At 44.7% G+C, this 25,702-nt stretch overlaps 1 protein-coding gene across 3 annotated transcripts in view; it reads right to left on the reverse strand.

The window, feature by feature from the left end:
• ZC3H3 (zinc finger CCCH-type containing 3) overlaps positions 1–25,702 on the reverse strand; it is a 351,980-nt gene that overhangs the window by 134,811 nt on the left and 191,467 nt on the right. For all 3 annotated transcript variants that reach the window (XM_030553922.1, XM_030553923.1, XM_030553924.1), the window contains exon 5: positions 3,963–4,156. In XM_030553922.1, the coding sequence (XP_030409782.1) occupies positions 3,963–4,156 (194 nt within the window). The remainder of the gene's footprint in view (positions 1–3,962; positions 4,157–25,702) is intronic.

The raw sequence follows: 25,702 nt of genomic DNA on the forward strand, positions 1-25,702 counted from the left end.
CCCCCACACACACAGGGGTGTGTGTGTGTGTGTCTCTCTCTCTCTCTCTGCCATGCTGTCTCCCCTCCCTCCATTCGTCATGCCTTGTAGAGTGTGAGGCTACATTAACAACAATGTGTTAACCCTTGAAGGCTCAGCTAGTTCATCATTTAGCAGAAAGGCATTCCCTGGAAATATCCCACCCTCTTCCTTCACCACCTCAACCAAGCTTCACAATCAGCATTGCTGTGCACAGTATTAAACTGTCTGTTTAAAACTTATATTGTGTATGTGTATATATATATATATACACACACACCCCCATATATTATATAAACACTGTATAGTTTTTTGTCTGGTAACAAAGATTTCCCTTTGGTTTGGTCCACCTGCTTCCCTCTTCACAAAGTTCCCCCATACCTTTTCCCATACACCATAGCAAAGTGTCAAGTATCAGAGGGTAGCCATAGAATCATAGAATTGGAAGGGACCTCAAGAGATCATCTAGTCCAACCCCCTGCTCAAAGCAGGACCAATCCCCAAATCCCTAAGCGGCCCCCTCAAGGACTGAACTCATAACCCTGGGTTAGTCTGGATCTGTAAAGCAGCAAAGAATCCTGTGGCACCTTATAGACTAACAGACGTTTTGGAGCAAGAGCTTTTGTGGGTAGCAAAGTGATGAGTTAACAGCTTACAGGTGGGATCAAGTGCTTTTAAACCAACAAGAACCTGTGCGTGTGGGTGCAGAGACAGCAGCAGGGAAGACACTGCACAGTACCTGCCTGCATAGCCAGCCACAGGGTGGGTCTCTGTCCTGAACAGGCCTAAGCTGTGAAAATGCCAGCTACAGCTTCCTTCCCAAACTGCTGGCCAGACTTCTTTTAATGCTCTCAGAAGGCAGATTACCTGGAAACGATGCTTCATCAACTTTCCACGCCTCTGACCTCCTCAGCATCATCATCTCTGGCATTATCTGCACACTTCTTCATTTCCCATCGGCAGGGCCTCGGAAGCTAATCCCTGGTTTAAGCTAAATCTCCGCCCTCTTCACCTACAGAGATGATGTGCCATAAGCATTTCTCATCGCCGCGGTTACTTCTCCAGCCTATCCCTAATTTCCCACTCTCAATTTTTTCTCTTTCACATTTACCGTCTGCATGTAAGCTGGGGGAGGGTGGGAGGGTGTTCACTCTTTGTTGAGATGTTGCCATTTGCTCTTAATTTCTGCCCATTTTTAAAAACGTTCCGAGGCTGCTGAGTTCTTCTGCTGACAGGAGTTTTGTGCCTCTTCAATGCTCTCTCACTCGCTCATTCTCTAATCCTGTTCTTTATGGGTTTGTTTAACCGCACTGGCTGCCAGCGTCCCTTTTAAATATTTTATTTGCCTTGAGCTTTTGCTCTCTTTTGGGTTGTTTTCAAGAGGGGAAAGAGGGAAATTAGATGTAGATTGATTTTTTCCTGAGTTAATTTGGACAATAATCGATTCCAAAGATTTTCCTTCACCTCATCCTGCACTTCTGTGAAGTCGGGAGTTGTGGGCGCGCTGCCGAAATGCCACTTTCGGATGCAGTGAGAGAAGCATTTCAGTTCTGTTTACACTGTAATCAGCAGGCCCTAGGTGCTCATCAACTTCTTGTTTATCCTACCTCAGTTATTTCCGTTGACCATGAGAAGGGAGAGGAAAAACCCTCCTAAAGTGATGGGATGTTCCCCCAACTATGCCAGGCAACAGAGTTCTATGAGAGCCTCTGGGAACATCTCCCCTTTAACTGATTCCACTCTAGTTATCCCAATCAATGTCTGGACAGTTGAGATGTCCTCCCCTTCAGTAGCCTAGGCCTTTCAAATAAGCTTACTGTATCCACTTTCACATGTCCTGAGCTTTCTTTTTAACCTGTCAATCTCCCAGTGTTTTACATTATATTTAAAATTAAATCCTCGCCTTTGTATCAATTCATAAAATCATAGAAGATTAGGATTGGAAGAGACCTCAGGAGGTATCTAGTCCAATCCTCTGTTCAAAGCAGGACCAACCTCAACTAAATCACCCCGGCCAGGGCTTTGTCAAACCTGACCTTAAAAACCTTTAAGGATGGAGATTCCACCACCTCCCTAGGTAACCCATTCCAGTGCTTCACCACCCTCCTAGTGAAATAGTGTTTCCTAATATCCAACCTAGACCTCCCCCACTGCAACTTGAAACCATTGCTTCTTGTTCTGTCATCTGCTACCACTGAGAACAGCCGAGCTCCATCCTCTTTGGAACCTCACTTCAGGTAGCTGAAGGCTGCTATCAAATCCCCCCTCACTCTTCTTTTCTGTAGACTAAATAACCCCAGTTCCCTCAGCCTCTCCTCGTAGGTCATATGCCCCAGCCCTCTAATAATTTTCATTTCCCTTCGCTGAACTCTCTCCCATTTGTCCACATCCTTTCTGTAGCGGAGGGACCAAGTCAGATCCAAGTATAGTAACATTAATTTATACATCCACCCTCCATCTCTCCAAAACTCAACCCTCTCCCACCAAAATCTCTACATACCATCCATCTGACTTCGCCGAGCTTTATCATAGTTAGCAAGGCAGAATCGTGCAGTGGTTAGGGCACTAGCTCTGGATTTGGCTGTGCTGCTGTAAGGTCCCTCCCGTCGGCATAATTCAACCACCTTCAATGAGTGGCAGTAACTATGTCTCCTGCCGACACAGCACTGTCCACACCGGCGTTTTTGTCGGTGAAACTTATGTCGTTCAGGGGTGCGTGTTTTTTCACACCCCCGGCAGACAAAAGCGCCAGTGTAGACATAGCCTCAGTGTCTCTGTGCCTCAGTTCCTCACCTGTACAATGAGAAGGGAACTTCACAACACCTCAGTGAGGCTGTGAAGACAAATACATTACAGACTGTGAGCGGCTCCAGTATTACGGTGATGGGGCGACACAAATGCTTGAGAGAGGCAGCCAGATTATCCCTGATTTTCCTTTACAACAGTGGTTACAGAATAAACACCTGCTGAGCACAGATAGAAATGGAGGAAAATGCACAACAGGTCCTCAAGCCCTGGATTGCTTAAGAGAAGTACATAAGACAAGCTGTCAAATACACCTGGGATAGGAACACAGGCCATTCTAGACTAGGATACTGGTCAATCTAGGTTTGTCATTTTACCTCCAGCAGTAACCAACAGCTGACACTTCTATAACAAAAGTGATGAAGACAGGAAACTAATGTGATTGGGACAAATATCTCTAAAAGCAGTTAACAGCCACGGCTGATCTACTTAGATCAGTGTTAAGTTTAATTTGGTGAACCCAACAGATGCCTTTGAACTGGATGAGCCATTTACAGGCAGCACTATCTTAGGCAGCTAAAGGGTGCCCGTCAGAGTAGTATCTCGGCACCTCTGGCGTTTAGGAGAATGGGATGATATCACCTGAGTTCAGGCAGTCTTCCCTTTGTCTGGTAAACAGCTATGGGTAGGGCTGTCAAGCAGGCTATGGGAGGGTGACAACCAAATGATAGTTCAGGCACATGCTCCAGCAGCATGCTGATGCATTTGGGAAGAGTTAAAATAGTCACACTGAGTAGCAGCAAGAATGTCTGGGGAGAAGCAGCAATTGCGGGAACACCGCCGGGCTGGCGAGCTTTAACAAAGTGGTGTCACATCTCTGTAAGCCTCACCTTGCTCTTACCATCTCATCCCATTCAGAAACATCCATATTTCTCATTCAATCAGACCAGAGGACACAGTATCCATGGCCTGCATGGTTGCATTAGTTTGCTCCTCTCTCACTTTGATTTCTGGTTTTTACTGGCCCCTTGGTGGCTGGGACCCTTCAGGAGCAAGCGGGGGACAAAAGCGCAGCGGACGGTGCCACATGATGGAGATGTGAATGTGGACATATGTTGCTCAGTTTGTCTCACTGGGAATTCACACACACAGACGTGCAAACTCTCAGCACAGGACACAGAGGCCTTATCATCACCTACCTGTTCTACTGTGGAGCTTGTTACTCAGGTCGCCACCCCTGACTGGGGAGCTGGAGGTTTTGGAGAGCTTATTGGCTGACACTGTGTACATCACGCCTCCTATACAGCAAAAGCCTTTGTTCCTCCATCTCGGCTGCAGCTGCTGGGATTTGCCGCCCAGGGGTGACTGGTGCATTTGGTTTAATACCAGAGACCTTCAAAAAGACAAAGAAAGGCCACAAATGAGAGAAGAGGTGAGCTTGGTATCCATTCTGCTTCAGATTTCATGGACAACCCTACAGATGGAGGGAGTCTCCAACCCTGCTTAGGGCCACTTGCTGTGCTAGCTGGATCCTTCCTGCTCATGCTCTGTACTACCACAATGATGGAGAGCTCTAAATAACTGGAGGAATCAGGGGCTCTATTCTCCTGCAGGCCAGAGGAAAATCATAGGTTCCCCACTCCTCTTGTTTAACATCTATTGACTACTCCCTTTAAGGCCTTTCCGCTCCTCAGCTCAGGACACAGTACATCTTCATTCCCCCTTCCCTACAGGCCTGAGAAGCCCCTTCCTCTCCAAGCTGGAACAGAAGTTTGGGGGAAGTGCTCCTGGGAAGTGAACTCTGGGTCTTGAAGCTGGCTGAGGGGCGCTAAGGGACATCAAATGGCTTCTCAGGGCACCCTGGCTTTGGTTGACCCAGCCCAGTTCATTGGCCCTAAATATTGCTGACTGATACCGTGGACCTCCAACGCTGAACCTGAAGTACAGCTAAAACCTGGGCTGTATTGTGGCTATTAGTGCATGACAGCATATAGCACATCGAGGTTTCTGTGTGCCTTCTAAATACAGAGCCAACTTTACTACTACCAAAATACATACATGTGGACACAACGATCCCAGTGAAACTGGGCACAGGAGTGCTCAGCTGCCCACTGGTTTGGAACATCCTGTCCTTAAAGCCCTGGCTCATGGAAGATCCATAGCTGCCAAGGGCAGGAAAACCAAGCTCAATGGTTCATTTAAAGCCAGAAGTTGGCTCTCTCTGAGCCGCCCCCTTTTCCAGGTTGTCCCTGTTCTGCACCAGTGCAGGAGAAGATGCCCTCTCTGCAAAAATCTCCCCAAGAAAGGATGTCCTTCCTAGCCAGATAGAAGTGTTGGGGCAGCCTAGATGAGGCCGGCAGCCCAAGACCCATCTGCAATCATAAGCAGCTGGCAACAGATGTAGGCCTGGAATTCCACAGACAGGTGGGACAAACAGTGACCAGATTGTGCCCCACTTCCGCAGCTGAACTGAGTGTAACCAAACTCACTGGAGCCCTAAAGCTGGAGAAAAGTGATCCATAAAACTGTGGCCCTTCTGCACCTCTTTAAGGCCTTACAAGTGGTTCCTGCAGGGCCTGCACGTCTAATCAGTGCTCTGCCTAACACCAGGCACAGACACTGACCTGCCTAGGGCCTACATAGCAGTCAGAGGGAGAAAGGTTAGCACAATCACATGGCCCTGGTGCTTTTAGGACACTGGGGTACGATTAATCTAGGGCCTGTTGACAGCTGCATGAGATGAACAGCAGCTGATAAAGGCTGTGAACTAATACCTTAGTACCAGCTCTACCCTCCATGTGCTCATTCACTGCAGGAAACCCTTCCAGTTGACAGACTGACTTTTCCTATGTAATGCCAGCTTGCATTCAAACCGTGTAAAGCCGTGTGCCTCATTTTTGTACTGATGCTGTTATGCACACCAGAACTGTTGCAGCCAAATCAAATCCACTCAAATATGCAGTCCTCTTAACCATTTACCACTAATCCAAACAATAATTTGTTTATGCAAATTACAGCTCTAATTTTGTATTAGTACAATTTATGCTCCTAATGCTATTAACAGAACGTATATAAACCGCGCATTATTGAAGAATATCTGTAAATTAAGGCCTGGCATCCTATCAGCAGGACACAAACCCTGGGAGCATTACCCTTAAATGAAGATGTGCTGCAAAGAAAGAGAGAACTGTAAAATGTAATAGTTACATTTATTAGTGCTTAGTTTGACAGTCTATTCATTTAATATGGCTGTTGACATTGGCTACCCACCTTACATATCTGCTAGCGAGTTTCCACAGACGCAGGGTGGGAGAAACCTTAGAATGAACAGTTATGCTGCAGCAATCTGCAATCGGATTCTTTGGCAAGCCCTTCAACGTGCCTTTGGGACGCACTCATCTTATTAAAGGTCTAAAAATCTGTGTTTATAGCAAGGGACTCACATGAAATGGAGAAAGGAACTTCCCTGTCATTCTTGTACACTGAAGTTAGCATTTCTAATGGGGCTACAAACAGCATAAGCCCAGGTGGGATCACTGACTGGCCAGACAGGTGTGTGGGGATTGGATCATGATGCAGAATGAAAGTGAGCAGCACCTGATTTCCTCCTGGATTCTCTCCACAGAGCTTCTCACCTCTGCCGTCTTAATGTGCAAATCTGTGATACAGTGAGAAGGAGGATGGCCTAGGGGTTAGAGCAGTAGGCTGGGAACTGGGAAAGCTGGGTTCAGGACCCTGCTCTCCCACAGACTTGCTGTGTGACCTTGGAGAAGTCACGATCATTCTTTGCTTCAGTTCCCTGTGTGTAAAATGGAGATAAATGCGCTTCCCCACCCTACGGTGGTGTTGTGAAGATAAATGCAGTAAGATTATGAGGCACTCCATTACTACGGTAAAGGGGGCAATTTAAGTATCCCTAATAATAAGCCTGACTATGCCAGGTTACAGCCTCGTGATCAGCCTGCAAATGGGATACAACCCCTATCTTTTGCATTTCAGAAGTTTGTCATCTTGGTTCCAATCTGTTTTCTCAGTTCATCCATACCAAAAATCAACGTGGAAGTAATTTTCTCGCTAAAGAGATCTAGTTCCACTGGTCTATGGGACACAGGATTCTTTAGAGATCAGAGGTGCTTGGTTTGCATAACATTTGGTTCTTAAGAAACTTCTCTAATGTCACTAGGAGATCAATGCAGAGTCTGAAATTCACAAGGCCTGGCAGGAGTGAACCTCATCTCCTCACCTCCAAGCTACACTACATTGCAACGTGTGCTCTGTGGTACTCCCCTGGTGGGGCATTTGGAAGCATTACCTAGTGCAGGATGGAGCTACTCTCCTTTTAGGCAGGGGAGATAGGACACAACAGAATAATCGCATGTTAATCCCATGCTCTTCCTGGTGCAATTCAAGACTTTGATCAGCCTCTAGAAGGCACATAGTGCCTGTCTCAGGAACCACCTCTTCTCCCCCTGAATCCCATCATGGCAGAGGTAAACAGCCAAGGCTTTGTTTGTTGGTTCCCAGAGCAGAATTCCAAAGACCTGCGGTAAAGGCCTCTCAGCGGCAGGGCTTCAGCTGTCGAATTCATTCACAGCACAGACATATCAGAGCCAGAGATTTATCTTCAAGGTGCGTCTATTTTGTGTGGGCTCTAGCAAAATTATGAGTATTAGCATCCCCTGGAAATTGGTCTCCTAGCTGGTTAGCTATTCGGTCTGATCTAAGGGAACCGAACTAGATGTTGTGAGAGGATGCATAGAGTTATAGTGTATATACATTAAGAATGGATCCTGATACCTTAGTGATGGACACCTTATTATGTTAACACACAAATAATATATGTTAAACACAAAGTTTTCATAACCATAAAGCAATATCAACACTCCCTGGGCAAGAGAGACCACCTGAACTACACACCTCCACTTCCTTCACTCGAACAGCTCCATATTTTAACCTGGAGCAACGCGTTGTCAAGTGGGCCTACATGCTAATCATTCTTACGTTCCCATTTTGTGTTAGTCTTGAGCTGTGGACCACAGTCACTGACAGACTACAGGGGCTCAGAATAAAAAAAAACACAACATTTTGAGACAAGGCATCTACATTACATCTCCACTTACGCTGCCTACTTTCCACACCCAGGACATATTAAAGATAACCATGTTGCACAAAATGAAATGAATTCAGAGCTAGATACTATTTATATGGCATTTGTAACTAGCAGACTAACTTCCTTGCTGCAAAACCACAGGTTCTTTGAAGTCACATACCTTTTGCATGGGGCACTGGAAACTCAAAGCTAAAGTGAAGGTTTGAATTTACAGGAGAAGGGTGATTTGGGGGCTAAAGAATTGAAATGGGCATGTGGGGTCTATTCCCAGTCCTGCCCCAAACTATGTGACCTTGCAGGCATTGTTTAAACTGTGCCTCAGTTTCTCTCACCTGTACCAACAAGAAGGCTGAGTGGCTTAAATGTTGTAATGCTTGTAAAGTGCTTTGAGATCCTTCTATGAAAAGCACAATAGATGCTCAAAGCATCTCTCTCATGTACCTATAAAAACACACACCTTCAAAGAGCACAAGCCTCTTTCAGAGCTACACAATGGCTTGCATAGACAGGCCTGTACTTAAGGTATCAATTAGTTTGTTGTACCTTGAGGGCTCTTTGCTCAGATTTGCATTAGATTGCAGGGTTTTACTAGGAAGATCCTTAATACAGACACCTGCATTCAGTATTGTTCTAAATACAGAGACTCAGTAAATCCTTCTCTGGAAAACATGCCCAGAAAAGGCCTCATTAAAGCTATCCACCCTAAAGTGGTTGTTGCAGTTAGTTTCCTTTAAATAAAGTATGCTAGCTAAAAGGTACATGCTGCCTGGTTTCACTAGCTATGATAGTTGTAATATGCTACCGCTGTGATTAAAACTAACCACTGCAGACAAACAGCTTTTTAACAGAACATGGAGTTACTTCCACCCGAGATAAAACCAAACCCAAGTGTAAAAACTAATCAAATACAGGAGCCTTCAGGTTAGCAAATATTGTTTGAAAGTACTTAAGCTGCTTTCCCAAACTTAATTGGAAATCATGTATAACAGCAAAGATCCTTACAAGAAAATTCAACCCAAGAGAGGTGCCTACAAGAAACTAAGAACTACACACACTTGACACTAAAAAAGGAATTATGTGACTGTGTTGTTAGAAACAGAGTATTTGCTTGCTCAGAGAGAGGGATGTGTCCATAATCTCTATATACAAGCGGCATGGTAGAAATGTTTAGCGATACAGGATGTATTTACTTCGATTTCTACATATAAAACATCAAAGAATGCCTATAAAACATCATTGATCGAGACACAAGGCCCAGCTATTACAAAATTACTCTGATACAGGAACTTTCAATATTTTCTTTTAGTCTCTGATAGGAGAAAAAACCCACATGCTCATTTAAATTTCCATCTCCGGCTTGCCAGCAGAGATGCACAGAATTCAGTGAAGCTGATGCAGTGCTCAGGGCATACAGATGCTGCTGTGTTAATATCTTACATCTATCATGTTGCAAAGAACACGAAAAGAAGCTTACTGAAAGTTACGCTTATTTTTCTCCCCCGGTGTTAGCAGCAAATTGTGTGTATGCAAACTGCTGAAGTGAAAGCTGTCCCTGTCAAGACACTAGGTAATTCTCACTGGGGGAAAAAAATGTATATAAGCCAAGCCACTTCCTGCGAGTTGGAACTCAATGCTGAAAGCATATTAATCTCGGTGGAATCACTTGTGGCCCCCGTCTTTGCTTTTCTGACAAGTAACTTGGTTAATTTAGCAGCTCAACGATCACTGAACTGTGTTGTACACCGCTTGGTGTCTGAAAAACTAACATCCACTTACACACAATATAACATGGGTGAGTGAGAGAAAACTATGGGGGAACAGAGCCCTGGCTACACTGGGAGGAAAATCCTTTTACCCCCAAAACATTCATTCAGGTCAGGAAAAGAAGTGTTTGTACCTCATCTGTATTTGGAAGCTAAACATCCTGAATACAAAGCCAAGAGCTGCAGCACTTCTGCCCGTATGGTTAAGTGCACACAGCGATCGGTTTGTGTTTAAAGCACTTTAAGCCCATCAGTTCAATTCTCTAGAATAAATGCAGCCTCAGTGACAGGAGCACAATTTCTGTCCCCTACCTGGCCCTATTCACACAGGCTGGCTAAGCTACGTCTAAGCGGAGCTCATTGAAAACTGGGTTAAAGTGACAGTTTTAGGGCCTGTGCAGACAAGAGCGAAGGGCTTGTGCTCAATGCAGTTCAAACCATGCTACTAACAACCAGCCTAAGCCCAGTTGTTGCTCCCAGAGTTCCAGCAGTTTCCCTGACCACTCTGGACAATGATTTTCTCTTCATCACAGAGTTACAAGCTATTAAATGTTTACAAACTACAGTGGTTCCTGTTCAAAAGACGCCATTTGCCCAATCGTTACCACTCCATGAAACACATCCCAGGTTTCCCTTGTGACTGAGCAGAGAATAACTGCATAGTACCTGCTAGCAAATACTAACTCCCTCATAGCAACCACTGCAGTTTATAAATATTTAATTCTTTATAAAGAGAAAGCAGTAGTCAGCGCCCAGAACATCCGAGGAAACCAGGCTAGCATCTCGGGAGCAACAACCCTACTTAAATGCTATGGATAGTGTCACAGTTTGGAGAGCTCCTCAGCGTACTTTGCCTTTCTTAACTAGCAGGCAGAGTTTGGAATGTAAGCTTCAGAACCACCGACGGGCCACCTAAGCTAAGCTGTCTTACCCCAGTTGGAGATGTTCCACCACAGTGACATCTGGAAGGCTTCTGAAGAGAACACCAGGCCAAAGAGAATCACATATCACATGGGAGATCCCAGAACAGGATAACAGCACTGTTCCTCATTCTGCCTTCAGAACCACTAGTCAGACTGCTGGAATCTTGGGGAAAAATTGAACTAACTTGAAAGGATGAAGGCGTGGTATGTTTAAGTAGAACTACACAGGCAGACCATGCGCTTGCATTGTTCCCCTTGTGGGACTGAGGCCTAAGTGTGAGGTCCATTCAAATTCAGCTAGGAGAAAATCTCTGGAACTGGTAGCTCAGCGTGTCGGATTCTGCTGGGGTTGAGAGATCCTGGAATTGACTAAGCTTCATAGCCAATTGACCAAATAATATTTCACGTGCTACAAGAATCTATCTTTCTCCTGAGATTAGAGACTCAGAGCTGCACTTGTGTGGGGTAGGAGTGACATAGTAACAGATAGGCCGGACAGAGAGGCCTTTATACTGCATTCTTAGCTCCTCCGTTTCAGAATATAACATGGTCCTCCCAAGTCCCTAGCAGTGAAATCTCAGCAGCACGCTGAACACACACACGCATTAGCATACATGCTGTGTTTGCATACCCACAGATTGTGCTACTAATGTGGGTGACACACATCTGAAGACACTGTGGGGACAAGATACATACAGTCGAAGTCTAACCTGAGGGCATGACAGTGTTGCTGGCCGAGGGAAGCTTTGTGCCACAGCGGTGATTGCTGGAATCATCTCTGCCTTTGTTCCCATTCTCTTTGTGCCAGGAAGACTCTGAATAGTAACTTCTCTGAACACTGCTTCCACCTGTGCCCTATGCCCACAGCCCCAGGACTCCAGGAAGACCGGGTCACCTACCAGCTAGGGCTTATGACCTGAAAAATGTTTATTTCTAGAAAAGTCAAAGTTAATGGGGGGAAAAACTCCCAAATAGAGTTGTAATCCGCTCCAATAACCTTTAGAGCTGTTTCCCCCGCTGGAGACAGAAAGACTGAGGGAAAGGCGCCAGGAAGTTACATTACTGCTTCAGCAGTTTTATTATCTGTCTTCACCCTGCTTGCAAAAGATACAGTCCAGACTGGTGCAGAAATGCTACAGAATACCTACTGTACATGGAGGTGGGGGTGGGAGAGCAGAAGATTGAACACATTCTCTGCCTGAATTCACCTTACTGTGTAGAACTGATAAATGAAATTGTTTTCAATTGTTCACTTTATTAATGTAACTTCTGTTCACCATTCACTACACTTGCCTACACTGTAACTTCTGTTCCATATTGTAATTCAAACCCCATTTCAAACTCCATTTTGTAAAAGCTTCCTCCAACCTTCATTTTTGCAAACCCTGCTGTAATCTTATTAGTTTAGTTTAGATGTGTGAATGAGGTATGTATGAATGATGGAATCAGCCTCCAGCCCCAGCCTGTCCTGATGAGATAAAGTTCAAATACCAACGGATGAAGACCTAGACAACAGCCCTAAACAAAGTAAGAAGCATCCACCCTAAAAAGAAAAGGACAACAGAACGACAGAAGGAAGATCAAAGCCAGGTCCAAGGCTGAAAGTCACGCCTGCAATTGATGGGTGATCAATCTAAACCCAGAGGCAGCGTGACACAGCAAGACCTATAGACTTTGAATCCAAACTAAAAGCCTATAAAAAAGAAGGATGAGATGAGAGACTCTGGGTAACATTCTGCTGCCAACATGGAAGAACATCGGTGCCTGCCCAACAGAGATCCAGCTCAGCCTTGTGCCCAGCTTTCCTGGCCACTTAGCTGCCACAAGCTACGAACCCAAGCTGCAAATCAAGCCATGAACTTAAGCTATCTTCAGGACTGGTAACTATGCAGCAGCTGCAGAACACCTGATGAATGTGGGGGGGGGGGGGTGTGAATGTGTGTATGTGTGTGTGTATAGGTATTAGGTATAATGTGAATGTGTGTGTTTGTGTTTATAGGTATTAGGTATAATGTGTGTGTATAAGAATTAAGATATTAGTTATTAGTCATAAATTGTTGTTATAATAAATGTGGCATCTTTGTCTTGTCCCCTTTAATAAGATCCTGCTGGTTTTTACTGGTCTAATATAATTGGTACAACAACTGCACAGAGTGCTAGGCATGGGAACCCTGATAACCTATGGTTACACTAAACATGTCGAGAGTTATTTTTAATTTTTGCATTTCACGCTGCGCCAGGAAGTTAATTCCTTCACCTTTCACCCTCAGGAATCCTAGGTTTCCATTTGGCTTGGGTTACCAGTCAAATGAGTCTGGAAGAGTCAATCTAGTCTCCAGTGGACACATGTCTGCAACAGAATTTTACACAATCAGTCTTTTCTCAAACAGAGAGCTGTCCAAGATCACAGGTTTGTGTGCAAGGAGGCCTGAATCTCGCTGTGAGAGATTGGAACGGGACGCTCAGACACTGCCTACCTCTGCTCAGCTCTGGCTCCAGCTATCTTATTTTCAGGTGGCATAAGATATCCAGAAATTTACTGGAAAAGATCCATTATGCGCCATGTATCAGCGGGAGAGAGAGAATAATTATGTGAATTTGCTGAGCACATATAAGCCATTCCCATACAGAAGGGAGAGGGTGTTGCCTAGAACTTAATCGTTCCAATCATGCCTTTATAAAAGCTGCCTTCCATTCCTACAGCAGGCTCTACAGATTTAAGCTGGATTCATTGGTCTTCCAAATGGGTATTTAGCTCTGGCAGTAATATTCGGCTTGTCTCTCCTACACCTGCTTAAAGTGACATTTGCCTCATCGGCTAAAAATCTGAGCAAAAGGCAAAGATAGGGGCAGCATGGGGTAAGTGGGGGTGTGAAGGAAGGAGGACACATCTAAAGAAGGGTAGGGTGCCTCTAAAAACAGCATGTAGCTTTTAATTCACAGCAGTGTCACAGCACTCTACTCAATTGTTACCCTAATGGAAAGGATGGCCTTTGGAAACTAACTGTATTGAGAAGAGAGGATAAAATTAATGAGATAATAGCTGGGCCAAGGACCTGAAGAATACGCCGGCCCTCAACATGAGGGGCTTGTAATTCCTTTTCTACAACACAAGCTCTCCGATCTAAAGACTTTTCCCATCCGTCCAGCAGGCCTGCTCCGGCAGGAAATTTCATTAACGCTGGAAAATAGGAAAGGTATTAAGCGTGGATAATGAAGGCCAGAGAGGGAACAGTGCCTTAAGATAGTCTTCTTTCTACCCTTTGTAATGGGAGGCATGAACTTTCCCTTCAAATCCATTTCTAATCCATTTGAAATACTACAGCAAATTATCTTCCCTTCAGCCCGAAAGCGGCCAGCCAATTTACTCCGAATAGAAGTGACAATGCAACAGAATTTATCGCCATAACCTTGACTCCACAAGGTTGAGGGTTGTCTTTCTCCCACTCCTGCATGGGGGAGGATGGGGGAGAAGGGAATACAATTTTAAATGAAAAAAGGGGATAGAGGGACACTACAAAAATGTATGTTTAAAAACAGCGTAGCAGCTGCCAAAGATCAGCTGCCAACAGCAGTGACAGCTTCAAAAGCAGAATCCCACGGTCTGTGTTAACAATGGTCAGAGCCCAAGTCTTGCTCTAGGAAAAGGTTTGATTCCTTGAGTTAGGCAATGATTGTGTCTGGGCTTTCCCCTTTAAATCCACTGACTACTCAACAGTAATAACTTAACTAGTGACCTGAGATTTTAGTCAGGCCCATCATAAATCACATACTTCGCCAAGTTTGATTTTCTTTCTTCCATTTTCTCTACTTAAAACACTTAAGAGTCTGTGTTTTCCCTTGCTTGTTTTCTGTAAGATTGAATTCTTGCAAATATACTTTCTCTTCCAACAGACCAGAAAGATTTAAGTGTCAGTCCAGGCTAGCAGGAAAGCAAAGGACTCAGCAAGACAATGTAGCGTTAAGCAGCATTAAAGTCTGGTCAGCTAATCAGATCTCTTGGCTCAATGAACCGCCCAAACTATTTACTTGTAAACAAAACAAACTTGGCTGAAAACAGCTAAGGCTGGACCCAAAAACAATGTTGAACTTTCTTTGCCAAAATTATCCTTCTTAAAAACTGTGTTTCCAAATATGCGATCAGACAATGGATACAGCCTTTCCCTCACTGCCATACTTCACTGCCCACTATTACTACTTTTTTAAAAACCTTTTTTGGTTTGGGAAATTCCTAGGTTTTTTGAACGAACATCACCAATTAAATGAGGTTGGTTGGTGTGTACGTTGCATATGAAAAGAATCCTGCTCCAACAAACCTTACAAGGCCCATTCAAAGCAGAGCTCCCGTGCTACAGATGTCTTCCCAAAAGGCCCTCTCATCTATGCTCTATATACAATCCCTCAATTGAAGAAGGCGGCTGTGCTGGTTAACACGATGACCTGGTTTACAGGGGGAGTGAAGGCAGCTGTTAAAAAAAATATGTTAAAATAAGAAATGGAAAATAGGGGAAGTTGATATATCAGAATACAAGTCAGAAGCTAGGAACTATAGAAAATTGATAAGGGAAGCCAAGGAATCCAAGGAGAAATATATAGCCAGCAGGGTTAAGGACAGTAAGGAGTTTTTAAAAACATATTAAGAACAAAAAGAATCCAGACAATAGTATTGGTCCATTACTAGATGGAAATGGCAGAATTATCAATAATAATGCAGAAAAGGCAGAAGTGTTCAATACATATTTTTGTTCTGTATTTGAAAGGAAAAACAGATGATATAGTCTCACTATATGGTGATGACAACACTCTCTCCATTCTACTAGTATCTCCAGAGAATGTTAAACAGAAGCTACTAAAGTCAGACATTTTAAAATCAGCATGTTGAGATAGCCAGTTCTTTTAAAATGCTTGGATACAAGCGGAGAATCTCATTGGACCATTAATGTTGATTTCCAATAAGTCTTGGAGCACTGTGGCAGTTCTAGAAGACTGGAAGAAAGCTAATGATGTGCCAATTTTTAAAGAGGGTAAATAGGATGACCCAGGCAATTATACGCCTGTCAGCATGACATCCATCTCAGGCAATATAATGGAATGGTTGATACAGGACTTGATTAATAAAGAATTAAAAGACTAATATAACTAATGCACATCAACATGGCTTTATGGAAAATAGATGCTATTAAACTAACTTGGTATTTTTTTATGAGATTAAAAGTTTTGTTGGTAAAGATAACAGTATTGATGTAACCTACTTAGATTTCTGTAAGACATTTGACTTGGTACCACACAACATTTTGATTTAAAAAAACTATAATGATAGAAAATGACAAGGCACAAATTAAATGGATTAAAAACTGGCTAACTGATAGGTCTCAAAATGTCTTTTTAAATGAGGAATCATCATCAAGAAGGTGGGTTTTCACAGGGATCCCACAAGGGAGCAGGGAGGGATAGCTCAGTGGTTTGAGCATTGGCCTGCTAAACCCAAGGTTGTGAGTTCAATCCTTGAGGGGGCCATTTAGGGAACTGTGGTAAAAATCTGTCTGGGGATTGTTCCTTCTTTGAGCAGGGGCTTGGACTAGATGACCTCCTGAGGTCCCTTCCAACCCTGATATCCTATTTAAGGACTGATTCTTGGTCCTATGCTATTTACCATTTTTATGAATGACCAAGAAGAAAACAAAATCATCACTGATAAGGTTTGCAGACGACATCAAGTCGGGGAGTGATAAATAATGAAGAGGACAAGTCACTGATACAGAGATCCAGATCACTTGGCAAACTGGGTGCAAGCAAACAGTAAGTATTTTAATACAGTTAAATGTATCATGTATACAGGTATACATCTAGGAACAAAGAACGCAGGCCATATTGACAGGGTGGGGGACTCTACCCTGGGAAGCAGTGACTCTGAAAAAGATTTGGAGGTCACGGTGGATTATGAGCTGAACATGAGCTCAACAATGTGATGCTGTAGCCAAAAGAGCTAAGGCATAAACAGAGGAATGTCAAGTAAGGCAGAGAGGTTATTTCACTTCTGAATTTGGCACTGGTGTGACCGCTGCTATAATCCTGTGTTCAGTTCTGGTGCCCACAGTGCAAGAAGGATGCTGATAAATTGGAGAGGATTCAGAGAAGAGCCACAGGAATGATTAAAGGATTAGAAAACCTGCCTTAGAGTGATAGACTCAAGGAGCTCAATCTATTTAGCGCCCCAAAGAAACAATTAAGAGGTGACTTGATCACGGTCTGTTAGTATCTATATGAGGAACAAATATTTAATGATGGGTTCTTCAGGCTAGCAGAGAAAGGTCTAACATGATCCAATGGCTGGAAGCTGAAACTAGAGAAATTCAGGTGGGAAATAAGGTGCAAGTAATGAACCATTGGAACAATTTACCTAGGGTCGTAGTAGATCCTCCATCACCGGCAATTTTTTAAGTCAAGTGTGGATGTTTTCTGAAAGATCTGTTTTAGGAATTATTTGGGGCAGTGCTATGGCTGGTGTTATTCGGGAGGTGTGATTAAGTGACCATAATGGTCCATTCTGTCCTTAGAATCTATGAATTTCCTCCCCAACCAATCAACACTGAGTTCAGCTCTTCCTCTGGCCCAGGGGTGGGCAAACTACGGCCCGCGGGCCGGATCTGGACCCTCAGGGCTTTGGATCCAGCTCACAGTACCACCTGCACTATGTCCCTGCAGCCCCCGCGTGGGGGGCAGGCGGGCCACAGGGCTCCGTGCGCTGCCCTTGACTCCAGGCACCACCCTCCGCAGCTCCCATTGGCCAGGAACGGAAAACCACGGCCAATGGCAGCTTCAGGGGAGGTACCTGGAGGCTTGGCAAGGGAAGTGCATGCAGAACCCTCCACTCTACCTCCCCCAGGGGCCGCAGCGCTTCCGGGAGCGGCACGGGGCTGGGGACAGGGCAGGCAGGCAGGGAGCCTGCCCTGGCCCCGGTGCATGCAGCTACCACCCTGGAGCCCCTTGAGATAAGCAGGGCCTGAGCCCGAACCTCTCATACACCCTGCCCCCCAACTGCCTGCCCTAAGCCCCCTGCCTGCACCTTGCACCCCAACTCCCTGCCCTGAGCCCCCTCATACATCCTACACCCCTCCTGCACCCCAACCCCCTGCCGAGCCCCCTCCCATAATCCGCATCCTTCCTGCACCCTTGCCAAGCCCCCTCCTGCACTCTGCCCCCTTCCCTGAGCCCCCTCATACACTCCGCACGCCTCCTCTGCCCTAATCCCTTGCCCTGAGCCCCTTCCTGCACACCCCAACCCCTGTCCCGGCCCTGCATACTATTTCCCCACCCAGATGTGTCCCTGAGCCCCAAAAGTTTGCCCACCTCTGCTCCAGCACCTCTACTGCTTCAGGCTGCATGTACACAAAGACCTCAAAACAGAGCCAGGTGCTGACATTCCCTCTCTGTTTGACTCTTATGGGTCCCCTCTTGGGGTACTGAGGAGTACAAGCACCAAGGAGGAAGAGGAATGATTTAGGGATGATCCTTTGAGTATAACTAGGGGTACTGGATTAAATTAAGACAGGGGAAAATTAGAATAAACAACAGGAAAAACTTCCTCAGCGTGAGAGTGATCAGACTATGCAACAGATTCCCAACGGAAGGGGTGGAAGCAGCAGGCCTGACACACCCAAAACTAGAGTGGAAAATGCATCTGGAGATGTACAGTAGAGAACAAATCCACAGCAGCCCCTGGAGATGGGCTAGCTGTCACCTAGCTAGTTTCCTTCCACCTCTTATATCTACAAGCACCGTGAGGTGACGGATGTGAAGCACTGGAGGCTTCCCAGACAGGGCTTGGTCTCCAGGAGGGACCTTGTAGGGAGAATGCTGTAGGCCTGCAATGCCAAGTTCCCTGTGCAGGGAGGAGAGGAAAGTCTGAAAGTAGGAGAGGAGGAGTCTGGGGAGCACAGTAAAGGGATGGAGAGATGACAGCTTGGAGAGGAAGAATGCTTCTAGGTTCTGAGAAGCAGAGATTTTGGGGCAGGGACACTGACATTTTGGTGGGGAGCCCCAACTAGCAGCCCTCAATGTTTGGGGGATCTAGGCTTTACTTTTGCCATAAAACACCCTTGATCTCAGTGGGCACCCTTATTGGCAGTGTCAGTATGAAGGCCAAGGATGGAACAGGCCACACTTCTCGAACTCCCTTCTCACCGTTATGGTTACTTCCCCCAACGGAGACTCACAAGGCAGCATGTGAGGAGCCGGCACCACTGCTGCCCAGGTTGATTCCATTCTGGAGGCATTAGCCTTCATGGCTGTCAATCTGGCACCTAACAATCTGGCCAGCACACAATTCACTTTGGAAAAGAGAAGAGCAGAGCTGCTGGGGAGGATGGTCCCTAAAAGCCCTCCCAGAGCAGCGCCGGCTGCTCACAGGGACTGGAAAGGGGGCTCTTTTTAGAGAGGAAACGGCAGAAGGCTCACAGCCCCTCACCAAGTCCCCTTGGCTGCTGCATAACAGGGTAAGTCTATTCAGCATTTGTGTGTGGAGCAAACCAGCATTTCAGCAGAAAGTTTTCCCTTGGTGGCCATTTGACTAATGACTAGTTTTTTTCCTGAAGACTCTGCAACAGATGCTTTGCTCTCCCACGTTACCAAAGCAGGTTTGCACCCTTTTCTGTAAGGCCCTCAGCTGCAAGTCTTGCAGAGACTAGAAAAGTGGGTCCCCCATTTCAATGGAATCCATTCCAAGCACCCCTTTTAAGGCACGTACAACCCCCAGCTGCTAACAGTAGAGCGGTTTAACACTAACAGGGAACTCCAGCCGCAAGAGCAGAACCACTGGGATCAATTGTAAATAATACAAATTGCCTTTGAAGCATCTAATATTTTCTTCATATTTTTAAAACCTTTCATAGATTTCCTGTGTTCTCCGTGCCAATATTTATAATTGAAGCTATCTAAAGAGTTTTCTTCTTCGCAGTTCAACCTATTACTTAATCTTGCAATCAAAACTATCGTAGTCATGTTCATGGCTGACTATCATATAACAAACATTCGATTATACCTGCAATGCAGATTTGAGGGGCAGCGGGTTGGGCAGTGGGATGGTGGTTCCACATTATCCACACGAAATATAACATCTCCTCCTTTTCCTATAGGCTAGGGAAGTTCCCTTCCCAAACAGGTACAACTGGAAACAGCCAGATAACACAACAACTCTCCCCATATTGACTGGGTACATGTCACCTCAGGACAGGATGCAGAGATAAAGTTTCTTAAATAACTGCTTCCTGGAGCAGCTAGTCCTGGAACACACAAGAGGAGAGGCAATTCTTGATTTAGTCCTAAGTGCAGCACAGGATCAGGTCCAAGAGGTGACTATAGCTGGACTGCCTGGTAATAGTGACCATAAAATAATTACATTTAACATCCCTGCAGCAGGGGAAAACACCACAGCAGCCCAACACTGTCGCATTTAATTTCAGAAAGGGAGACTACACACAAAAGAAGAAGTTAGGTAAAGAGAAATTAAAAGGTACAGCAGCGTACCACTGTGCAAACTGCATGAAAACTTTTTAAATACACCATAGAGGCTCAATTTAAATGTATACCCCAAATTAAAAAACATAGTAAGAGAACCACAAAAGTGCCACTATGGCTCAACAAAATAAAAGAAGCAGTGAGAGACAAAAAGGCATCATTTAAAAAGTGGGAGTTAAATCCTAGTGAGGAAAATAAAAAAGAGCATAAACTCTGGCAAACGAAGTGTAAACATATAATTAGGAAGGCCAAAATTTTTTTTGAAGTACAGTTAGCCAAAGAGACAAAAAATAATAGCAAAAAATGTTTAAGTACATCAGAAGTAGAAAGCCTGCTAAACAACCAGTGGGGTCACTGGACAATCGAGATACTAAAGGAGCACTCAAGGTCAATAAGGCCATTGCAGAGAAACTAAATGAATTCTTTGCATCAGTCTTCATGGCTGAGGATATGAGGGAAATTTCCAAACCTGAGCCGTTCTTTTTAGGTGACAAATCTGAGGAACTGTCTCAGATTGAGGTGTCATTAGAGGAGGTTTTGGAACAAATTGATAAACTAAACAGTAATAAATTACTGGGACCAGATGGCATTATATATAATTTGAGATATACCTATCTCATAGAACTGGAAGGGACCCTGAAAGGTCATTGAGTCCAGCCCCTGCCATCACTAGCAGGACCAAGTACTGATTTTGCCCCAGATCCCTAAGTGGCCCCCTGAAAGATTGAACTCACAACCCTGGGTTTAGCAGGCCCATGCTCAAGCCACTGAGCTATCCCTTCCTCCCAAGAGTTCTGAAGGAACTCAAATGTGAAAATGCAGAACTACTAACTAAAGAATAGCTAATGAGATGCCAATTTTTAAAAGGGGCTCCAGAGGTGATCCCAGCAATTACAGGCTGGTAAGTCTGACTTCAATACTGGGCAAACTGGTTGAAACTATAGTAAACAACAAAATTGTCAGACACATAGACAAACATTTGTTGTGGAATTGTCAACATGGTTTTTGTAAAGGGAAATCGTGCCTCACCAATCTACTATCATTTAAACCATCTTACGTACCAGATGACAGAAAGATAGATAATGTGAGGCCAATTTTTACAAAAGGTTCCAGAGGAGATCCCGGGATTTCAGGCTGGTAAGCCTAACTACAGTACCAACCATGAAACCATAATAAAGAACAAAATTGTCAGACACATAGATTAACAATTTGCTTGGGAAGAGTCAACATGGTTTTGTAAAGGGAAATCATGCCTCACCAATCTACTAAAATTCTTTGAGGGAGTCAATAAGCGTGTGGACAAGGAGGATCCAGTGGATATAGTGTACTTAGATTTTCAGAAAGCCTTTGACAAGGTCCCTCATCAAAGGCTATTAAGAAAAGTAAGCAGTCATGGGATAAGAGGGAAGGTCTTCTCATGGATTGGTAACTGATTAAAATATAGGAAACAAAGGGTAGGAATAAATGGTCAGTTTTCAGAATGTAGAGTGGTAAATAATGGGGTCCACCAGGGGTCTGTATGGGACCAGTCCTATTCAACATATTCATAAATGATCTGGGAAAAGGGGTAAATAGTAAGGTGGCAAAATTTACAGATGATAACTGTCTTGAGTAGTTTGGTAAGTTCCAGGCAGACTGAGAAGAGCTACAAAATGATCTCACAAAACTGGGTGACTGGGCAACAAAATGGAAGATGAAATTCAATGTTGATAAATGTAAAGTAATGCACATTGGAAAACATAATCCAAACTATACACATACAATGATGGGGTCTAAATTAGCTGTTACCACTCAAGAAAGAGATCTTGGAGTCATTGTGGAGAGTTCTCTGAAAACATCCACTCACTGTGCAGCAGCAGTCAAAAAAGCAGACAGAATCATTAAGACAGGGATAGATAATACAATAGAAAATATCATATTGCCTCTAGAATCATAAAAGATTAGGGTTGGAAGAGACCTCAGGAGGTCATCTAGTCCAACCCCCTGCTCAAAGCAGGACCAACCCCAACTAAATCATCCCAGCCAGGGCTTTGTCAAGTCGGGCCTTAAAAATCTCTAAGGATGGAGATTCCACTACCTCCCTAGGAACCCATACCAGTGCTTCACCACCCTCCTAGTGAAATAGTGTTTCCTAATATAAATATATAAATCCATGGTACGCCCACATCTTGAATACTGCATGCAGATGTGGTCACTTCATCTCTAAAAAGATATATTGGAACTGGAAAAGGTTCAGAAAAAAGCAATAAAAATGATTAGGGGTATGGAACAACTTTCATATGAGGAGAGATTAATAAAACTGGGACTTTTCAGCTTGGAGAAGAGATGACTAATGGGGGATATGACAGAGGTTTATAAAGTCATGACTAGTCTGGAGAAAGTAAATAAGGAAGTGTTATTTACTCCTTCTCATAACACGAGAACCAGGAGTCACCAAATGAAATTAATAGGCAACAGGTTTAAAACTAACAAAAGGAAGTATTTTTCCACACAATGTACAGTCAACCTGTGGAACTCCTTGCCAGAGGATGTTGTGAAGGTCAAGACTATAACAAAGTTTAAAAAAAAAAACAAACAATCAACCAACCAACCTATATAAATTCATGGAGGATAGGCCCATCAATGGCTATTAGCCAGGATGGCGGGGATGGTGTCCCTAGCCTCTGTTTACCAGAAGTTGGGAATGGGTGGCAGGGGATGGAGCACTTGATGATTCCCTGTTCTTTTCATTCCTGCTGGGGCACCCATGATACTGGGCTAGAGGGAGCTTTGATCTAGCCCAGTCTGGCTGTTCTTAAGTTCTCTGCATTTTGCACTATTTTTATAGCACCTTCCATCTGAAGACCTCAAAGGGCCTCCCTCAATATAGTTAAGTCACACCCCACTGCAAGGTAGGTTGATGTCATTAGATATATTTTACAGACAGCGCAAAGATCTTACATAAGTTGCACTAGGTCACAGACCGCTGCAGAGATTAAATTAGAACCCAGGAATCCTAACTCCCAGCTCTCCTGCTCAATGGGCCACTGGACCACACTTCATCCCAATAAATCCATTCATATACAGGCATTTACCCAGAGTGTTCCTAGGTGGATTGAGCAACCCGGCCCCCCCGTAGAAGGAACAAGGCCACTAGGTGGGCCTTGGAAGTCTCTGCTGCCTTTCTCTAAATGCAGATATTTGATATGTCATGCAGGGTTAGAGACTCCAAAGTCACATTAAAATGACTGCGAGGTTTATGTTAAACTGACTGAGAAGATTTGTATTTTAAAAGCCCAGACTGAAAAATCTCTGAATCTTTCCAAGTTTTTCCTAGTTTAAAAGTTGTTTACACATAAACAAAATGTTTATCCCAAAAAGCTTCCCTCTTTCTTACTTATTCACCCAAAACGAAGTTACAACCCCCTGGGCAAGGCATCAATAATCCATTGCCCCATCAGCACCTAGACTAGGCAACAACTGAATCCAAGCCCCTTGGCCTAAAAAAAGAAATTATAAATACAGCACAGCTATGGGCTATGACAACAAAACGTGACCCTCAATCCAGTGTCCCCCCTGTACGGCAGGGTCTGACTGTGGGAAGAAGCAGGGACGTCACATTCACCACCCCCGCTCCCCCCACACACACACACTAAATCTCTTCCTTCCCTCTGGGTTGCTGGCCGTGAGCTACAATCCAGCTGCTCTGTTCCCACTGGATTTATTTCAAGTTCTCTCTTGAATGCGTTTCAGTGCCACAACCGCTTTTTCCCTTAATTCCTCTATTGCTCCTGAGAAAAATCACAATGCAGAGTTTAAACCGCAGCTGGCAGCATCGCTGTGTGCTGAGATCTCAAAAGCACAGTCCAGCCGGAGAGCGTGCCAGTCGCCTCTACCATTTTGTGGTGGAGATGCTACATGCCATAGCACTTACACGGTGCTTACAGCATGCTGAGCACTTTAGAAACCGGAGATAAGACAGGGTCCCTTCCCCAAAGAGCTCACTGTGTAACTGTGGACACACACCAACACACCCCAAATCACTCCTGATCAAGGCCTTGGGGTCAATTCCCTTTGTTTGCTTGCAACTCCACTGATCATGAGGAATACAAATGCCTTCTTATACGAGACTACATAGAGCCTTGCTGCAAAAACAGCACTCTGTACAAAGTGCTGTGCAGGGAAGACAGGTGAAATGGTTTTCAATTACTACACAGTGTCCCACTGCACCTGAGATCCTCCACAGTCACTGGGGGAGGGACAGAATGTGCCTCTCGATGAGCAGCTAGTCACATTTCAATAACATTTGAAAATACCAGGGTGGGATTGTTAAGAAGCTGGTGGGGTTCCTGAAGTCTCCATCTAGGGGGTGCCAGGGAGGGCTAGAACAACAAGCTGAGTTTACATGGTGTAGTCCAAGTAAGGGAGAATTTACAAAGTATTGATCATAACTAGCCCCACCCAGCAAACTGGTGACTTCAACTTTACGCTGCCCTAGATACTCATCCTGTGAATCTTATCCATATTACTCTGTTCCATCTCTCATACCCTCCTCCCCGCATAGCGATATCTCTTGGTGCTCAGAGTCCTTTATGCATGGTTAAGAAGAAGCACTGAGATTCCCCAAAGTGAGCCTCTTCCAATCATTCTTCACCAGTCGGATGGTGGATGCAGCATCAGCTGTATGTGCATGGGGAGTGCTGAGCATTCCAGGTGTGGGCAGAGCTCCAAAAAGAGACATGAGGATCCACAGGGGGAACTTCATGCTTTTTAAGCCCACCTAAAAACCGAAATATGAAAGGCTCTGGAACGAAGTCTAGGGTTAGAGAAGTGGCTTCCAGCAAGCTCAGTATGGGTAAGCATTGTGCCAACATTCCCCACACAGCTCTAACCAATGGACCCAAAACCCATAATCAAGCCTAGGTTGGTTTGAAAGAAAGCTGGCAACTGCACCAAATTGTATGAGTCTGTGCAAGGGTTCCATGAAGCAAGAGTACAAGGATTACAGCAAACCAAATTCACTCTGATTTGTGCTCCCAGCCAGGACTTCACCCCTTTGTCTGCCGAGGTGTGGTGCACCAGCTCGTTCCATTCCCAAGCTTCCGGACAATGAGGCCCTTTTGGACTCTCCCAAAACAGAAGTGCCAAGAACCTTTGCCAGGTGATTAGGTAACAGACTTTATGTGAACTATTGTTGCCCTATTACAAATAAGTCACCCGGGCCTTGTCTACACACAAGCTTGCACCAGTTTTAATTAAACCTCTTTAGCTCGCCTGCATCAATTTTACAGCTACCTGTAGGTAAGCCAGGTGTAAACTGATTTAATAGTGTCCATACACAAAGCTGCACGGAATTAACAATCAATCAGTTCAAAAAATCACCTCTTCATAGACTCATAGACTCATAGGTCAGAAGGGACCAATCTGATCATCTAGTCTGACCTCCTGCACAAGGCAGGCCACAGAACCCCACCCATCCAATTTTATAACAACCCCTATCCCAGGACCGAGTTATTGAAATCCTCAAAATTGGTTTGAAGACCTCAAGCTGCAGAGAAACCACCAGCAAGTGACCCGTGCCCCACACTGCAGGGGAAGGCGAAAAACCTCCAGGGCCCCTGCCAATCCGCCCTGGAGGAAAATTCCTT

Source organism: Gopherus evgoodei, chromosome 2, assembly GCF_007399415.2.
Source record: "Gopherus evgoodei ecotype Sinaloan lineage chromosome 2, rGopEvg1_v1.p, whole genome shotgun sequence".
NCBI classification, from domain to species: Eukaryota; Metazoa; Chordata; order Testudines; family Testudinidae; genus Gopherus; species Gopherus evgoodei.